Source organism: Morone saxatilis, unplaced genomic scaffold (assembly GCF_004916995.1).
Source record: "Morone saxatilis isolate NCDOM2014 unplaced genomic scaffold, NCSU_SB_2.0 Contig6, whole genome shotgun sequence".
Taxonomy (NCBI): domain Eukaryota; kingdom Metazoa; phylum Chordata; class Actinopteri; family Moronidae; genus Morone; species Morone saxatilis.
Window position 1 is genome coordinate 8,408,611 of NW_023340206.1, and position 15,311 is coordinate 8,423,921.

General features: G+C 42.1%; 2 protein-coding genes across 2 annotated transcripts; both read left to right on the top strand.

Moving 5' to 3' along the window:
• The first annotated feature begins 305 nt into the window (after positions 1-305).
• Positions 306-10,635, top strand: LOC118339774 (ribose-phosphate pyrophosphokinase 2). Its single transcript, XM_035677495.1, has 7 exons — positions 306-618; positions 4,218-4,401; positions 6,277-6,375; positions 7,526-7,650; positions 7,839-8,012; positions 8,375-8,534; positions 9,398-10,635. The coding sequence occupies exons 1-7, from the start codon at positions 497-499 to the stop codon at positions 9,488-9,490; spliced, it is 957 nt and encodes a 318-aa protein (XP_035533388.1). The 5' UTR covers positions 306-496; the 3' UTR covers positions 9,491-10,635.
• A 1,181-nt stretch (positions 10,636-11,816) lies between these two features.
• On the top strand, positions 11,817-14,283 carry LOC118339775 (thymosin beta-12). Its single transcript, XM_035677496.1, has 3 exons — positions 11,817-11,973; positions 13,136-13,245; positions 13,364-14,283. The coding sequence occupies exons 2-3, from the start codon at positions 13,146-13,148 to the stop codon at positions 13,393-13,395; spliced, it is 132 nt and encodes a 43-aa protein (XP_035533389.1). The 5' UTR covers positions 11,817-11,973; positions 13,136-13,145; the 3' UTR covers positions 13,396-14,283.
• Positions 14,284-15,311: the final 1,028 nt, after the last annotated feature.

A 15,311-nucleotide genomic window follows, 5' to 3' on the forward strand; every position in this document is an offset into this window, starting at 1 on the left:
ATATATATATATTATATATATATATATAACAATAAACATATATATTATATATAGCACATACAACAATACAAATGCTTTTTTTAAAACCAGATAAAACATGAACATAATAGAATAAAACAGCTAGTAAAAATATAAAACACTCACTTTTAAAAGTGGTAAAATAGATTTAAAATAATGAATAGTGTTTGTTAATCTTATAAATAGGCCTTAGTGTGTTTAGTAAACAATACAGCAGCGTAATAGGTGTGTCAGTGGACTCGTACACGGTCCAATGAGGGGAGGCCACTTCCCTTTACCATGCAAACACTGTCCTGATATTTCCTCTCTGCACACTGTCCCCACCGCCGCACCAGTGCAATGCCAAAGCTGCAACATTAGCAAGCTAATTCTCCCATCTTCAGAACCCTTAAGTGGGGAGACCTGTCGTACTTTTTCTTCTCTTTTTAAACTCCTCTTTCTTTCCTTTTCTTGAGCAAGCTGCAGCGGCTCCTCGGACATGCCTAACATCGTGCTTTTTAGCGGGAGCTCCCACCACGACCTGTCCCAGAAGGTGGCTGATCGGCTGGGGCTGGAGCTGGGGAAAGTGATCACCAAGAAATTCAGCAACCAGGAGACATGGTGAGCACGTTTACAATTTATATACGACGCGCGTTGCTGTTGTTGTTGCCTTTGCTTGTGACAATTTAAAGCGGTGTGCGGGTATTCGTGCTGGCGGGGCGGATATAGCTGCTCAGCCTCGGTATCACATGTGGGTAGGTTAGCTCGGAGCTAACAATAGTTCACTATTCAGCGGGTCGCTGTAACTTCTACACGTGACGAGCTAGCCACATGTAAACACACCGGGCTAGCGAGCTTATAGCTAACTCCAGTGCGCCCGTTATCGGACAGTTCGCTGCCCTCTTTTATTCATGTCGTTAAAGGGTTTTTTTTTTTTTTTTAAATAAGTGTGCCTGGCTGGTTTGTGTAGCTGGTGGGAGAAAAAAAAGAAAAAAAGAAAAAGCCAGACCGGCAGAAACAGAGTGGTTGTGAATTACGTAACGTTGCATTTAGTCCGCTGCGTATCATGCTAGCTACGCTAACTTTACGTCTCTACGTAAAGTGTCGGCCCAGACTTTAGTACATGTGTTGCAAAGTGTTCCCTACAGTCCAGTCTGTTCGTCTGAACGATGTGGAATAAACCAATATATGCCAAGAGCTAGCTGTGTGTTTTATTCGCCCGGTAAAGTGTTAATCCCGATGAGTTAGAGAGCTGCTGGTTTTGAAGTGGCAACAGATTTTACGGGTTTACTAAATTTGACGTGACACCTTTTGCTCTGCTCGCTAGGTACCGTTAGCTAGATGTAGGTTTATAAATGTATACAGGTATTCGGACATCCAGTTAAACAATAAACTCTTAAGTACCACTGTTGTCCAGTTTCTGCCGAAAAGAAGCACAGCAAGCGGGGGGAAGAGTGTGTCCGATAATAGATGCTGGCTGGCTCACTACAGACGAGAACATGTGGCCCACAAGGCATCTGACAGCAGAGCTAGAAGCACTAAAAGAAATAACTTCAAGCACAGCAAACACGCAGATAGATGCATTAAATGTCAAACATTGTCTCTGAACTGAGAGGATAACTTGCAGCAGCCCTGCAGTTAAATAAGAATAAAGTTATTTGCAGGTAGCTCTCATTACTGCCTGTTTTGCAAGGGGACGTTAGTTAACTCTCCACTGCTTAAATCACATGCATTTAATTTGTACTCATTTCCCAAGCCGAGCCGACCATTAGTTGAATCAATGACTGCACGCTAGCAGCCTGTCTGGTTTAATATTAGCATCACAGAGGACTTTTATTACTTTTACTGCCTGTTTTGCTGCCTGGGCCTTGGACAGAGTTCAGTCAGGTCATGTAGCTTGTTTGAACCCTTGTGCAGGATGACCTTCTGTTTGCTTGACTTTGTCCACCTGAACTCATCAAAGCACAGTGAGTCCACTGCAACTGTACATTCAGCATATATCTGCATGTATGTGTGGTTTAAGATGTGATCAGTGAGCGAATCCATCTCATCTAAGTGCATTTTATTCTGTTATTTCCCGTTATAGGAAACCATGGGCTACATTAATGTGTTTTCTGATCCTGTGGCTCAGTGAGCACGGCATTAACATTGTCTGAGTTAGATTCTATTCCTGCTGGGGTCACTCACTGATTCGCTCACTTTATTGTAATGCCCTCTGGATAAAAGCATCCAGCATTCACCAAACGAAATGTTGTTCTGTAATCTTTCTTTGCATGAGGACTAAAGAGTGAGCTCCAGCACCACAGCATCCTCCATTAAATGCAGTCGGAGCTTTTAAAGGTGTCTTGACCCCTTTATCCTCTGTAAGACCCTCTCGGCTGGTGATGTTTCCACCCACAGCTCTAAAATCCAGGGAAAACTGTTGATTATCCGTGCCGAGGTTTCTCTCCAGGGAATACAGCTGTTGGGGAGCCACAAAGTGCAAAACAAAGATTATTTTCTCGTCCTCGCAGGCTAACGGGGAGGTGAGGACGGGACACAATAAAAACAGCTCTTCTCACAGCTTCGACACTGGTTGTGCTTGGTGACTTGCTGAGGTTAAGGACAGAGGGAGTGGATTCCTGGAAATTAGATTGTGGGAAGACTTTCTGTTTGTTTGCACTGGAGGAAATGTACTAATAAAGATTTAACTGACCTTCTTTGGGGGTTTGAGCACAATTGCTCTAGTGTAGAGCAGTGATCCTGATTTATAATCCATATCCACAATTTTATTCAAAGATTTCAGGGCTGCGGCAAAAGAGGACAGTTGAAGATTAAAGTACATCCAGGAAAAAAATAAGCCTACAGTAATTATATGTGCAGGATATTCTGTCTACAGTAATACTTAAATTGAATCCGTTGCAGAAACCTACTGTAGTAGAGGATGAGCTGAAAGACAAGTAAAAGGAAATGCACCTGTAATTTCAAAATACAATTTCACAATAGATCTCTGAACGTGAAGAAGTCCAACAATAGGCATAAAAGAATAGCAGTAAAATTGTACCACAATGCAATAAAAACACAACAATAACAAATTTTATAAATAATGTGGATTGTGTGTGAATGTGCGTATGTGTTGTAGTGTGTCACAGTCAGACAGGCAACAGGCCATTAGTGTTTATAAGCCCGGTGAGGGATCCTGGTGAAAGCCTGCAGGTCTGGGCCTTGAGGCTGCGGCACTGTTTGCCAGATGGCAGCAGCTAGAACAGTCCGTGGTTGGGGGTCTCTAATGAACCTGTGGGCTTTACTGACACGCTGTCCGTAAATATCCTGGATGGAGGCAAACTCCCATCCACTGATGCTCCGGGCTGTCCACCGCCTGTAGCGCCTTGCAGTTGAGCTGTCGTATAGGCAGGCTTGTGTTTAGGGGCCATCCTCATCACGTGGCATCAACCTCACAGGAATTTCAGTTTCCAGCTGCACAGTCCTAGAGCTCGGTGTCAAGTCTGACGGGGACTGACAAAAACAGACCACAGAGAAAATTATCATTGGTTACTGATCAGATTAGTAATCTACTCCTAAAGTAGTATTAAAAACAAGAACCAGCACCTATAGCTGTTTCTGCCGGAGCTCAAACAATTAGTCGATTAATTAATTGCATTAATTACATTTCTAGCTTGAAAAAGAGGGATGCTAATAAACTAGCTCAAACAATGTGAGTGGCAGCCTCTATCCACAGCCATTCTCTACCTTTACAGACAGACTGTGGCCTCTCTTAGAAAAACTCCAGGCCTTGTGACTGCACAGACGGGCCCCGACTCTCACCCCGTGCAACTGTACCGTGGTCACATGATGGAGGCCTGGGTGGGGAGACCTGGTCATGTCCAAGAGAGGAATGTTTCACACACACATGCGGTCTGTTTCAGCTTCAGTGTCTGTGGCAGGCTGACTCTGTGTGTGTGTGTGCGTGTGTGCGAATGCGCCTGGCAGGGAGATGAGCAAAGGGACTCTGCCTAAACATGTTTCTTGACTTCCAAGGCAGCAGTGTCATAAGTAACTTTGTACAGGTTTTGTCTGAGTCAAGGCTGAGTCAGTGCTCCTGAAGGCAACACTGGAGCTTGATAATTAACTGTATTAATCTGGGAAGATTGTTGCAAAATATTAATATAACTGTCTGGAATCTTTGCTCTTGACCTCTGACCCCAAAGCTCACACCTTTCCCTTCTCTGTCGTCCAAACAGTGTGGAAATCGGCGAAAGCGTGCGTGGCGAGGATGTGTACATTGTGCAGAGCGGCTGTGGCGAAATTAACGACAACCTAATGGAGCTGCTCATCATGATCAACGCCTGCAAGATCGCCTCCTCGTCCCGCGTCACCGCCGTCATCCCCTGCTTCCCCTACGCCCGGCAGGATAAGAAGGACAAGGTAGAGAGACACACACACATCAGCACCCATAAATCCGTTTACAGGCCTGCTTTAACTATCCTGTCCTGTTCAACTGTGAACTATGATTTATGGTGGTAAATAAAATCTAAATATGGTGACGGCAGCGGGTTGTCTCATAAGTATTGTACTTCATGCAGACATATTGCTATGGAAACTATAGCTGCAACAATTAGTCAATTGACAGAAAAAGAATTGCCCCCTACTTTGATCATTGATTAATCTTTAATGTAATTTTTCATGCAGAAATTAAATTTTTTAGCTGCTCAAATACAGAAATGACCTTCTTTTCTCCGTGTCTTATATTAAACTGAATATCATTTGGTTTAAATGGACAAAAACAAGCGTTTAAAAACATAACCTTGGCCTTTAAGAAACCCTGATGGATATTTTACACTAATTAGAGTCTTGGATTAGTGCTGTCAAACAGTAACAGCCATAGTATGCATACTGTGCTGTGATCTATTATATAAATTGATATTTTGGTGGTATTTTAACCTCCCCTATTTAGTATACATTATAAACTATACTATAATTGTCAACAGATACAACTGTAACTCCTCCTGTGGACACAGTGTAAGTGGAGACTGCTGTATAAACAGATAATGAATGAAAATACAGTAAACCTCAGTTGTAATGATATTAAATATGTCTTTATAAGAGAAGTAAGAGAGGTCTTCTTTATAGGAAGACATTACGGTGTTGCAACTCACTTATTATGTGTGTGTGTGTGTGTGTATGTATGTGTGTGTGTATATATATATATATATATATATATATATATTAATATAATGAATATATACATATACATATAAATCCTGGAGGTATTTCCCCTGCCGCAGGTTGAGCAAACTTTGCAGTGATGTGTTAATGAGAACATTCTCAGTGAAATCTTGCTGCAGCGCTTCGGTTTGCCGCTCTCGGAAAGTCTGAAATTGACCCATCAGACATTCCAGCAGGCCGAGAAACGGGTTCACACAACCTGCTTATCTTGTAAATCATTATCTTGTATTGCCTCAGATGTTAATGTAGCTACAACAGCAAACCGGGTCCATATGAAGCAACAACAGAGCTGAGGTTTTTCCACTTAAGAGTGTTACAGTAAATTATTCTCACGTTACTCCTCTTTTCTTTCCCTCTGCCTGCACAAAGGGGGCAGTTATTCAGTATGAGCTCGCATTAATGTAACATGCAAGGGTCAGAGCTTCTGCAAACACATCTTCATCTACATGTCGACTTGAGGGTTGCAGGGAAGTTTTTCAGATAAAGATTTAATTCTGTATAAACATGCCACTTGATGGCTTCCTGCAGGACTGTGTGTGTGTGGGTGTGGGTGTGTAAGTCCAGCTCACATTTCACAACACTGAAAGTTTTTTGATGATGTGGGTTTTCTCATGAGGAAGTTTGATGGTAAAATTCTCCTGTTGTAATGGTTTAATAATGTTCGTTAATTTAAAAAATGTGCCATTATAAACTGGATAAACTTCACTTTATCCTGTTGCATTAAGCTAACTGCATTTCCCCTGAGCCCTCGCACAGCTCAGCCAACGTCTCCAGGTAGTCGAGTGTTGTGTCAACAATCCCTGCAGCCCAATGCCTAACGATACACGATGTTGGCTGGTTATGGTAACCGACCATAATGGGAAGGCCACGGGTGAAGTTTGGCAGCTACAAGTCCTGATAACATGTCCTCTCAGCAAAATAAGGCTCAATGTCAAATGCAGAAAGTCACCTTAAAGGGTTCTAGGACTGTATTTGCATGAAAAAAGAAATCCTTCCAGTGTATTTTTTTTTTTTTTTCAATATTTTTTTCTTACTTACTTACCTCAAGCGACTGTGTCTTGATGCTTGTCCCAGAGTCGAGCACCCATATCAGCCAAGCTGGTGGCAAACATGTTGTCTGTGGCCGGCGCCGACCACATCATCACCATGGACCTCCACGCCTCACAGATCCAGGTCAGTATACAGCAAAGTGTTCATTTTATTTGAATTGTAGCCCTCCTCTATGTCACAATTAATTAAATAAAAAAATTAAGTCTGTAGATAAATTGACTACATGTGACAGTTTATATAAATGATTTTGTATTATGAGTATTTTAACATTATAACATGCCCCCCTCACCAATTCAGACAATGTTTCCAAACCCAGACTGCTGGCTTAGCTTAGCTTAGTGAGGCTTCAGCTTCTCAACCTTTTTGGTGTCAAGGGACCCCCAAATTGATACACATCAGGCTTGTATGTGATAAGATCGAGTCTCAGATCCTCATCTGAAACGTTTTACTTATTCCATAACTGTCTATTGTGTAGATTAACAGTGAAGAATGGACAGAATAAATTTAAAAAAAGAAAGTATTTCTTATACATTGTCGTATTGGGCTGACTTTTAGCCAATGAAACGATAGTGAAATCCTAATTTTCTGGAGCCCTCTCAAGAACCCCTGCGGGTCCCCTGATCCCAGGTTGAGAACCAGTGGAATATGAGAGATGAATGAGTGTTTAAGAAGAGTGTTAACAACAAGCATATTAGCTGTCGTCGTAGTAGAATTTGTACTTTTATAATGACTTGGCTTACTTGTGACTTCATACTGACAAAGATTGAGTTCTCTCTTTATGTCAGCGGTCAGGAGGGGCCAATGTAGGGCTGCACAGTTGATATAATATTAATTTGGCATCCCATAATTAAATGAACGTGATCATCTACGATATTGACATTGCAAATGCGCGCATGGCTCATAGAAAGCTCTGCTCCATATCAAATTAAATGTTTCGTAAACTAAGAACCAGCCCACAGGGTGTCACACACACACCTTGCAGCTGCAGCCTGGATGCTTTTATCCCCGGAGAAAATGCAGTGTTAAATTACTGCGTACAAAAACCAAGCATTTTCTGCGGCTGCATCTTCACATTAAAAGCATTTAACTGGCGAAACCAGTTGACTTTATTTCGAAGTAAGCTAGTCACAGATCTAGATTGAGTTACATTTGTGCTTCATGCTGTTTTATTTCCTGCGTTGACGTTTGTTTGAACCTAAAACTTAGTGCATTAGTTAGTGTTGTCCATGGAGGGAGGAAAGTAACTGTGTGCTGTTGTATTTATTTGTTAAAGGGATTTTTTGACATCGCTGTAGACAACCTTTACGCAGAGCCTGCTGTTCTGCAGTGGATCAGAGAAAATATTCCAGAGTGGAAAAATTGTATCATCGTGTCTCCAGATGCCGGCGGAGCAAAACGGTAAGATAGCAGAGACCTTGTTGATGTGCACAAGTTTCTTTAGACGATACTTTGTTTGCAGCTTTCACCATTTAGAAGGCAAGCTCCAGTTTGTTGCCTCGATGAGGTTTAATCAAGAGTATCGCAATAAAAGTCAGCAGTAAAAGGTGTCAGTGTTTAATGGGTCCTTCTGTTTGTCCTCGGTCCAGCGTGACATCCATCGCAGACCGTCTGAATGTGGACTTTGCCCTCATCCACAAAGAGAGGAAGAAGGCCAACGAAGTGGACCGTATGGTGCTGGTGGGTGATGTCAAGGACCGCGTGGCCATCCTGGTGGACGACATGGCCGACACCTGTGGCACCATCTGCCACGCTGCCGACAAGTGAGTGTCATTAAGATCCTTTATTTATTCTACTGTTTGTCATTATGTTGTTGGTGTGATGGACGGACAAACAAACAAAGGGCTGCGCTTTAACTAGAGATCACAGCCTGGTAAGTGTTGGAGGGCGTGTGCAGACTACTGCATAAGAATGTGTGGTGACTGCAGCTTATTGATATTAAACTGATAAGCTGCTTTTATCAATTGAGACATTGCAACACAAGTGCGTGTCCAACAGAACAATCTCCACGTCATGAAAACTCCACAGAAGGTGAAGTGAAAAACTGGCACTGGTTTATAATGACATGAATAATAAAACAAGTGAAATACATTTTCCATTTACAGTTTTTATCTTCTTCTTTCAGGCTGATCGATGCCGGCGCGGTAAAGGTCTACGCCATTCTCACACACGGCATTTTCTCCGGTCCGGCCATTTCTCGTATCAACAGCGCCCCGTTCGAGGCCGTGGTGGTGACCAACACCATCCCACAGGAAGAAAAGATGAAAGCGTGCCCGAAAATACAGGTACACACACACACACACACACACACACACACACCCACACACACAGCACACACACACACCACACACACACACACACACACAAAATAAGTATATGCAGTATTGCCCCAACACTTGAGTAAACGTGGTGTTGCATATAACAACAGTGTTCTAAATTAGGTTTTTACTCTCTCAGCCCATGTTATGAAGCTCTGCCTATTCAAATCCAACCTACTGACACTCGATGTAGAATCATTCTTCTTATATTTTCAATGCAAACAGTTCTTGGTTGCGGTTACCTCATCCTAAGTGAGCTAACTTGAGTCAGCACCTAGAATTTTACTGTAGGGAAAAACCTCATCAATCACAAACATTTGCTGTAGCTCTGTGAATGTGTCATATACAACTCTACAGGGTTGTTTCATTGTTTGTTACTCATTCTGTGCTGTATTTGTTCCTTTTCACACCTTTATCTGGGTATATTGTCTAGATAATCACATCCGATCCATGGGAACTAATATTAATAAGCACTGATTGAATCTCAATATGCCAGGAAACAATTCCATAAACAGAGGATTTCATTTCATTTTTGTGAGGGAAGACTTTCTAGCTTCTGCTACTTGTAACTTTTGCAGGACTTGGATAACATATCCAGATACATTTTAATACCATGTGTAAATGGGGTCAAACTGATGTTTCTTAAGTATTGTTAAACTATAACAGCTGGTGCCTTTATCATCAGTACGACATATTTCACCCTCAACCCCCCCAAAATACCCTTCACTTAATGGGGAAATAGATACAAATAATGATGCTGATAATCTGGACAAAGTATTTATTTTATTTCTTTTCCTAACATGTTGGACTTTCCTTTCTGTTTCCTTCAGGTCATCGACATCTCAATGATTCTGGCGGAGGCGATCAGGAGAACCCACAACGGCGAGTCAGTGTCCTACCTCTTCAGCCACGTACCCTTGTAAAGACCGAGAGAGGGCGACCCCCAGCGCGCTCGCTCTATGTCTCTCTCTCTCTCTCTGCTCCCCCGTCAGGCCACTCAGCTGGCACTTCTTTGCCACATATCCTCCAGAAAGGCCTTGAAAAAGGGGCCTGATGGTTTTTGGCCAACCCCATGTGACTGTTTAAAGGTCACGCCCACACATTGTCTTTTGACATTTTCACCCAGGAGACAGAGAGAAATATCACTTCCTTCTCTGAAGACCAAGTTTGTATTTATGAGTATCTGTTGTCTTTCAGTTTCAGTCTTGCCGACCTTGAACACAACCAAGGCCTGGCCTTCACTTTAACCAAAGGGTCCATTATGTAACATTTTGTATTATTTGTACCTCATATTAAACTCAGTTTAAATGAAACATTCCACTATGTCATGTGATTAGAAATATTTTGGCCCCTTTCTGCTTCACAAGGTAATAAAGTAAATAAAAATAAATAGTTTAAAGAAAAGTGATAAATGAGCATCTTTTTCCACCCTCAAGTTTTTGCTTTAACAGCTGCAAAATGTATTAAAATATTAGAGCCTAACCCTTAACTAGCTAATGCTATATTGATTGTAATAGTTGCTAGCGCCATCATCAGGCCACAGACGGTAGTTTAAAAAGCTTCACCACAAGTGGACATGGATGTGACCACAGACACAGACAAGTGTAAAATTAGAGAACACACTTAATTTACTCACTCTCTTCAGGGTTTTTGTAGTGAACCTCATGAATGTGCCGATGCATCTTACCTCTGCAGTGTCATTTCTCCCACAATAAGCTGCTGTTAACCTTCTCTGTCAGTGCGATGAAGTACAGAGACAACTTTCCAAACTCTCCGGCAGGTCTGTTCATTAAAAGTGTCTAATACAAGGTGTTGTGGGTGCTGTGCCCATGTTCCAAAAGGTCATGAAAAGAAATTGAGCCCAAAGCTTGATTATAGTGTTAATACTTCAACCGTCATTTGCTCTAAAAATGGTCTAATTGTCATTGCAGCTGTAATGGGTCACTTTAGTTCCAATGAGGCAGGTTTCACTGGTTACCTGTTGGTGGATTAAAATTTTTTTTTTTTTTTATATGTAACACTTTAAGTTGTTTCTTTGACAATAAAGCTTTGACAAAGGCTTACAATGGTCCTGCTCTTGTGTCTGTCCTTTTTAACCAATAATTACTGAGTTGGTTCTTCTGAGAGATTAATCTTTTCCTACACTTCCCATAATGCAACTCAAGAACATCTCTCTCTCCCTGGTGAATGCCAACGTCCTTCAAACTCATCCCCCGGTTTCAAATATGACCATCTCCAAGCCTGAGCTGAGATGAGGGCTGGGGTCGTCTGACTAATAAGTGAACATTTATGTGCAAAATTGTAAACATTTATTAGATTGATATGATTTAACTCACTTTAGCATAGTAACGAAACAAGTTGAAAACTGAAAATGTACTTATCTTTATTCAAGTACTCTAAATCAACATTTCAGGTACTTGCACTGTACTTTAACAGCTGGAGTTGCTGGTTAGCTTTTTTTATTTAAAAATTTCTATTAAAATCAGGATGAAATATCTTGTTATGAGCCCCATGTCATATTGTAACATGTCTATGAGCGTTTTCCCCTCTAACTTCTCACATGGTTTCATATCTATCTATATATAACTGTTATATGTAGAGGGAGGTAAAATTAGAGTTTTATGGTGGGACTTTTACTTGTGGTATATTTTTTATATTAATGAATTGTCTATAGTTCAATCAGCAGCTCAATATTGTCAAAGGTTATGGTTCGCTCCAGAACACAGCTGGTAGGAATTCTTTATTTTGCAGACACTTGCAAATGTATAGTTTTGAACTCAGAACTTTTGGGTCATAAAGCTTAAAAATTCTGAAACATTTAGGAAAAATCTTTAATATGAAAGTGTTAACACATGACATCACTGAGTTGCCTTCCTCTGAAGGAGCGGACTGCCACCAGGAGGAGCCATTTCTACACGCATGTGCATCCGGAGCTGCTGCAGACAGATAAAAGTCATGAGGACAAATAATGAGCCATTTAAGTCACATTTTTCAGATCAAATGCGGCCGAACTAATGGTCTCTTTTAACTAAAACAGCTGTAGGGATGGTAACCAGAGGTGTACGGGCACCGTGCTGGCATAAAAACTGATTCCATGGAAGCTCGGAGTGGCGCATTCAGCAGCACATTGCTACTGTAGAGCGCAAAAACACATGAAATGGATTTATTTACATTTCATTCCTCTGGGAGATGATAATATGAGGCTCATTTCAGGGGTTTCAGTGTTTGGTTTCAGTGTGAGCATGGAGGGTTTGTGTCTGTCCAGCAGGGGGATACGGATGATGGGAACTGGTGATGTCAGATGTCATTAGCATATTTCTGACTATATCTAATGCTTGCGCAAAGACGCGCCACTACTGCTGCAACGCACTGACCAGAGACCTTCCAGCCGTCAGCCGACACTTTGGTAAGCCCCATTCAACAAATAATTTATATAGTTTGAGCTTCATTATCTGCAACTACAACAGAGTTGAAGTAATATTAATGCGAGGAATGAGATACAGGCGCTGGGGAAATATGTGCCAAACAGATAACCAGGGATAAAAACGGGAGATAATATCGGTTTTAAGTGAATGCAGCTTGTTTTTATGTTTTAATAGGTCATAACAGGGTGTAATGGGACAGTAGGGCAGGCATGTGTGGTATGTCTTTGTCTGAAGGGCACACATTGATGCATATCAGCCTGTTTCCTTTGTTGCAGTTTGTGGGCGAGCTGCATGCGTCTGGTTCCGTTATTAAAAAGATGCTTTGACGCGTTCACGGCGCTTTATCGGGCTCTGAACTCGACCGCCTGCTGTTTTATTTAGTATATTTCGAAATTTTGGAGTTGAACTTGGATTTTAACACCAAGATGAATGTGCAAAAATGCCAATCTGGGCGGTGGTTCCTTAAGATTGCACCCCAAGGGGAGAAGTACGTGACAAGTGAATTTGCGGATGTTGCACAGCCTCCATGTGGAAAGCCCCTCCGCTCATAAATCAACATTTTACCTCCACAGTACGACCGTTTTTATTCTTATAATGTTATTTTTGAAAGAGTATTCACACACAGGCATGCCGTCTTTCTCCTTTTTTTCATTTTTTTTTTCTCTCGGTCTGCCCAGCATGGGAACTCCTATTGTTATGTAAATGTCGGGTTGGACTGGCTTCATTGTCTGGAGCAGCCTGTGTCCCCTGTGTGCAACATCCCGGGCTGTGTGTTGGATAACGGGACGGATGGCAGTCAAATCACTCTGGGCAGAGCCGCAGGCGAACAAAAGAAGGCAGACGCAGCCGCGCACATTAGAGGGAAAAGTAGTCTGCGGTTGCGCATGTAGTTAACAGATTTTTTTTTTGGCCACTGAGATTTAGGCAACGCCCTTCGACTGATAAGAAGTCAGATTAGACCACATGCTAGAGTGCTTTATACCTTCAAAAGCACATTAACATTGTGACAGCCTGATAAATATACATTAGATATATTTTTCTGTAATCATTCTTGCAGCTTAGAGGTGACAGACACCTGTAGTTTGGTGGATTTATCAGCAGCTGGCTCTCTGTTAAACTGTGCTTCCTCTCTGATCTCAACAGATCTGCAACAATGAGCGACAAGCCTGATATTTCAGAGGTGACCAGCTTCGACAAGTCCAAGCTGAAGAAGACAGAGACGCAGGAGAAGAATCCCCTGCCTACAAAAGAAAGTAAGGCTGCACTTCGGACACCGCTGCAGAAAATGGAGCCCAGGCACAGTGTGGCTCTTTATCCAGATTTTATTTTTACTGTGGGATTCTCATATCTTCCTCTCTTTTCCCTCCACAGCCATTGAACAGGAGAAGGCGGACACGTCGTGAAGCCCCTCCCTCCCGTCATGCACTGTACACCCCCACCCCCCCTCCTCCCGCATTGCCTTGTTTTCAGTCACTTCTTTTAGCTGTATAACCTTGTAACCGAAATTATGAAACGACAACAATAACCAAGCTGCACAGCCTGCGGACGGATGATGCCTTCGTCAGGGCGGTCGGCCCCGTCCCCCTCAACGAATACCACCATAATCACCTTCACGCTCGTCTTTTCTGTCGGGGCAGATGAGGAAGATTTGTCTGATGCGAAGGAAGGGGAGGGGGACTGCAGAAGGTGCATGTCTCTTCTTCACCACCGTTACCATCAACGCCGTGCAGCAGACAGGGCCTAAGGGACGAGGGCGTGGCCTGCGTCCCAGGAAGCTCATCATCGTATCGCCACCGACACCCAACTTCCTGTGTGGCTGCTTTTGCGCCCAAGCTGAGGCGTCAAGCTTTTTTGTTGTTTTTATTGGTTTTTCGTCTTCTAATTTTCGGAAAATGCACAACTTTGTTTGTACGCTGGCCAAAATGTAAATGCCCCAAAAATTGATACTGTTGTCTGTCACAATGTTTTTTCTTTTGTACACAAGGATAAAAAAGTGTAACGGATTCCATCTAGATCTGGGAGATGCTCAAATGGACCTTATTTACAGTTAAATTGTAACGCCCTTTTGTCAGAGTGATTCGGGATAGCTTTTGTGTTGCAATCTGTCTTTGAATTGTCTCAAATGAGGAAAAGGAAAAAAAAAAATACCGGTAATTGATTCCATGTGTTTGCTTTCAACTGTAGATCAAAATTATTTGGAGTTCCAGCAGTCATGTTACTCTGCCACAAACCATTACCAGAAATGGAAAACCGTGAAATGTTGTAATAAAAAAGAATTTGTTACTAAAGAACTGTACTGCAGCGTGCTTTTTCTGCCACATAAATCCTCATTGAGTCAACATTGCTGCATATTTGACCACAGCCCCTCACACTTTAGAAGAACAGTTAGTCACCTTTAGACTGCTCGTCTTTCACACTATCTTACACTCATGCCAAACAATCCTTTAATGTTACTTATGGGATGAGGCTGTGCACTATTGAAAGGCTTAAACTTCTCCGCAGCAACCCTCAAAGGGATTTACCAGCACAGGAGACAAAGTTTGTGTCCCTGCGTGTGTGAAATGAAAGCAACTTGTTAGACCACCTGTCTCAAAGGTCTTTTCTTGACGAAGTTATGATGACCACTGTCAGCATAAAGCTTTAAAGCAAGAGATTATTGCAGAGAGACTCAAGCCTTGGAGCAAAATAGTCCTGAAATCCAGGAAGTTGACTGTCTACTGAGCAACTTTGATCATTTCAGGGATTACTATACAAAGCTAAAAGCTATAAGGATGATTTAATACAATGTAAATACATACTGGATGCATGTGTATGTCCATTTTATTAGCTGTACTCTGTTCTTTAAAGTACCTGTAGTAAAAAGCAGAAAGAGAAGAGTTACAGAAGTATATCAGCAGCATTTGCTCATGTATTTATTATCTGGGTTTGATGCATTGGTGAGCAATGGCTTATGGGACAGCGTGCCCTGACCCAGAGTACAGGGTGTAGCCTCAGCGGGAGATTTACTCAGCCCTTCGTCCTAAACTGCCTTCGTCCTAAATTAGCCACTGCCTACAAAGCCTTAATGTCATTAACATGACATCATTGACATTTCCTGTAAACGACGTGCATTGCAGCGCCTATATGTTATGCTTTTATTTTATTGAGTGTGATCAAATGGGCCACCATTGCATCTTTGTTACAGTATTTAACTGTGTTTCCTGTGGCGGATTAACACAACATTTACAGAGTGCATATTGCAGAGAGAAAGCATTATCAAAGTCACTCAGCTATTTCTGCCCAGGCCGGTGAGATTGATCTCAGGTCACGTAATGGTCTG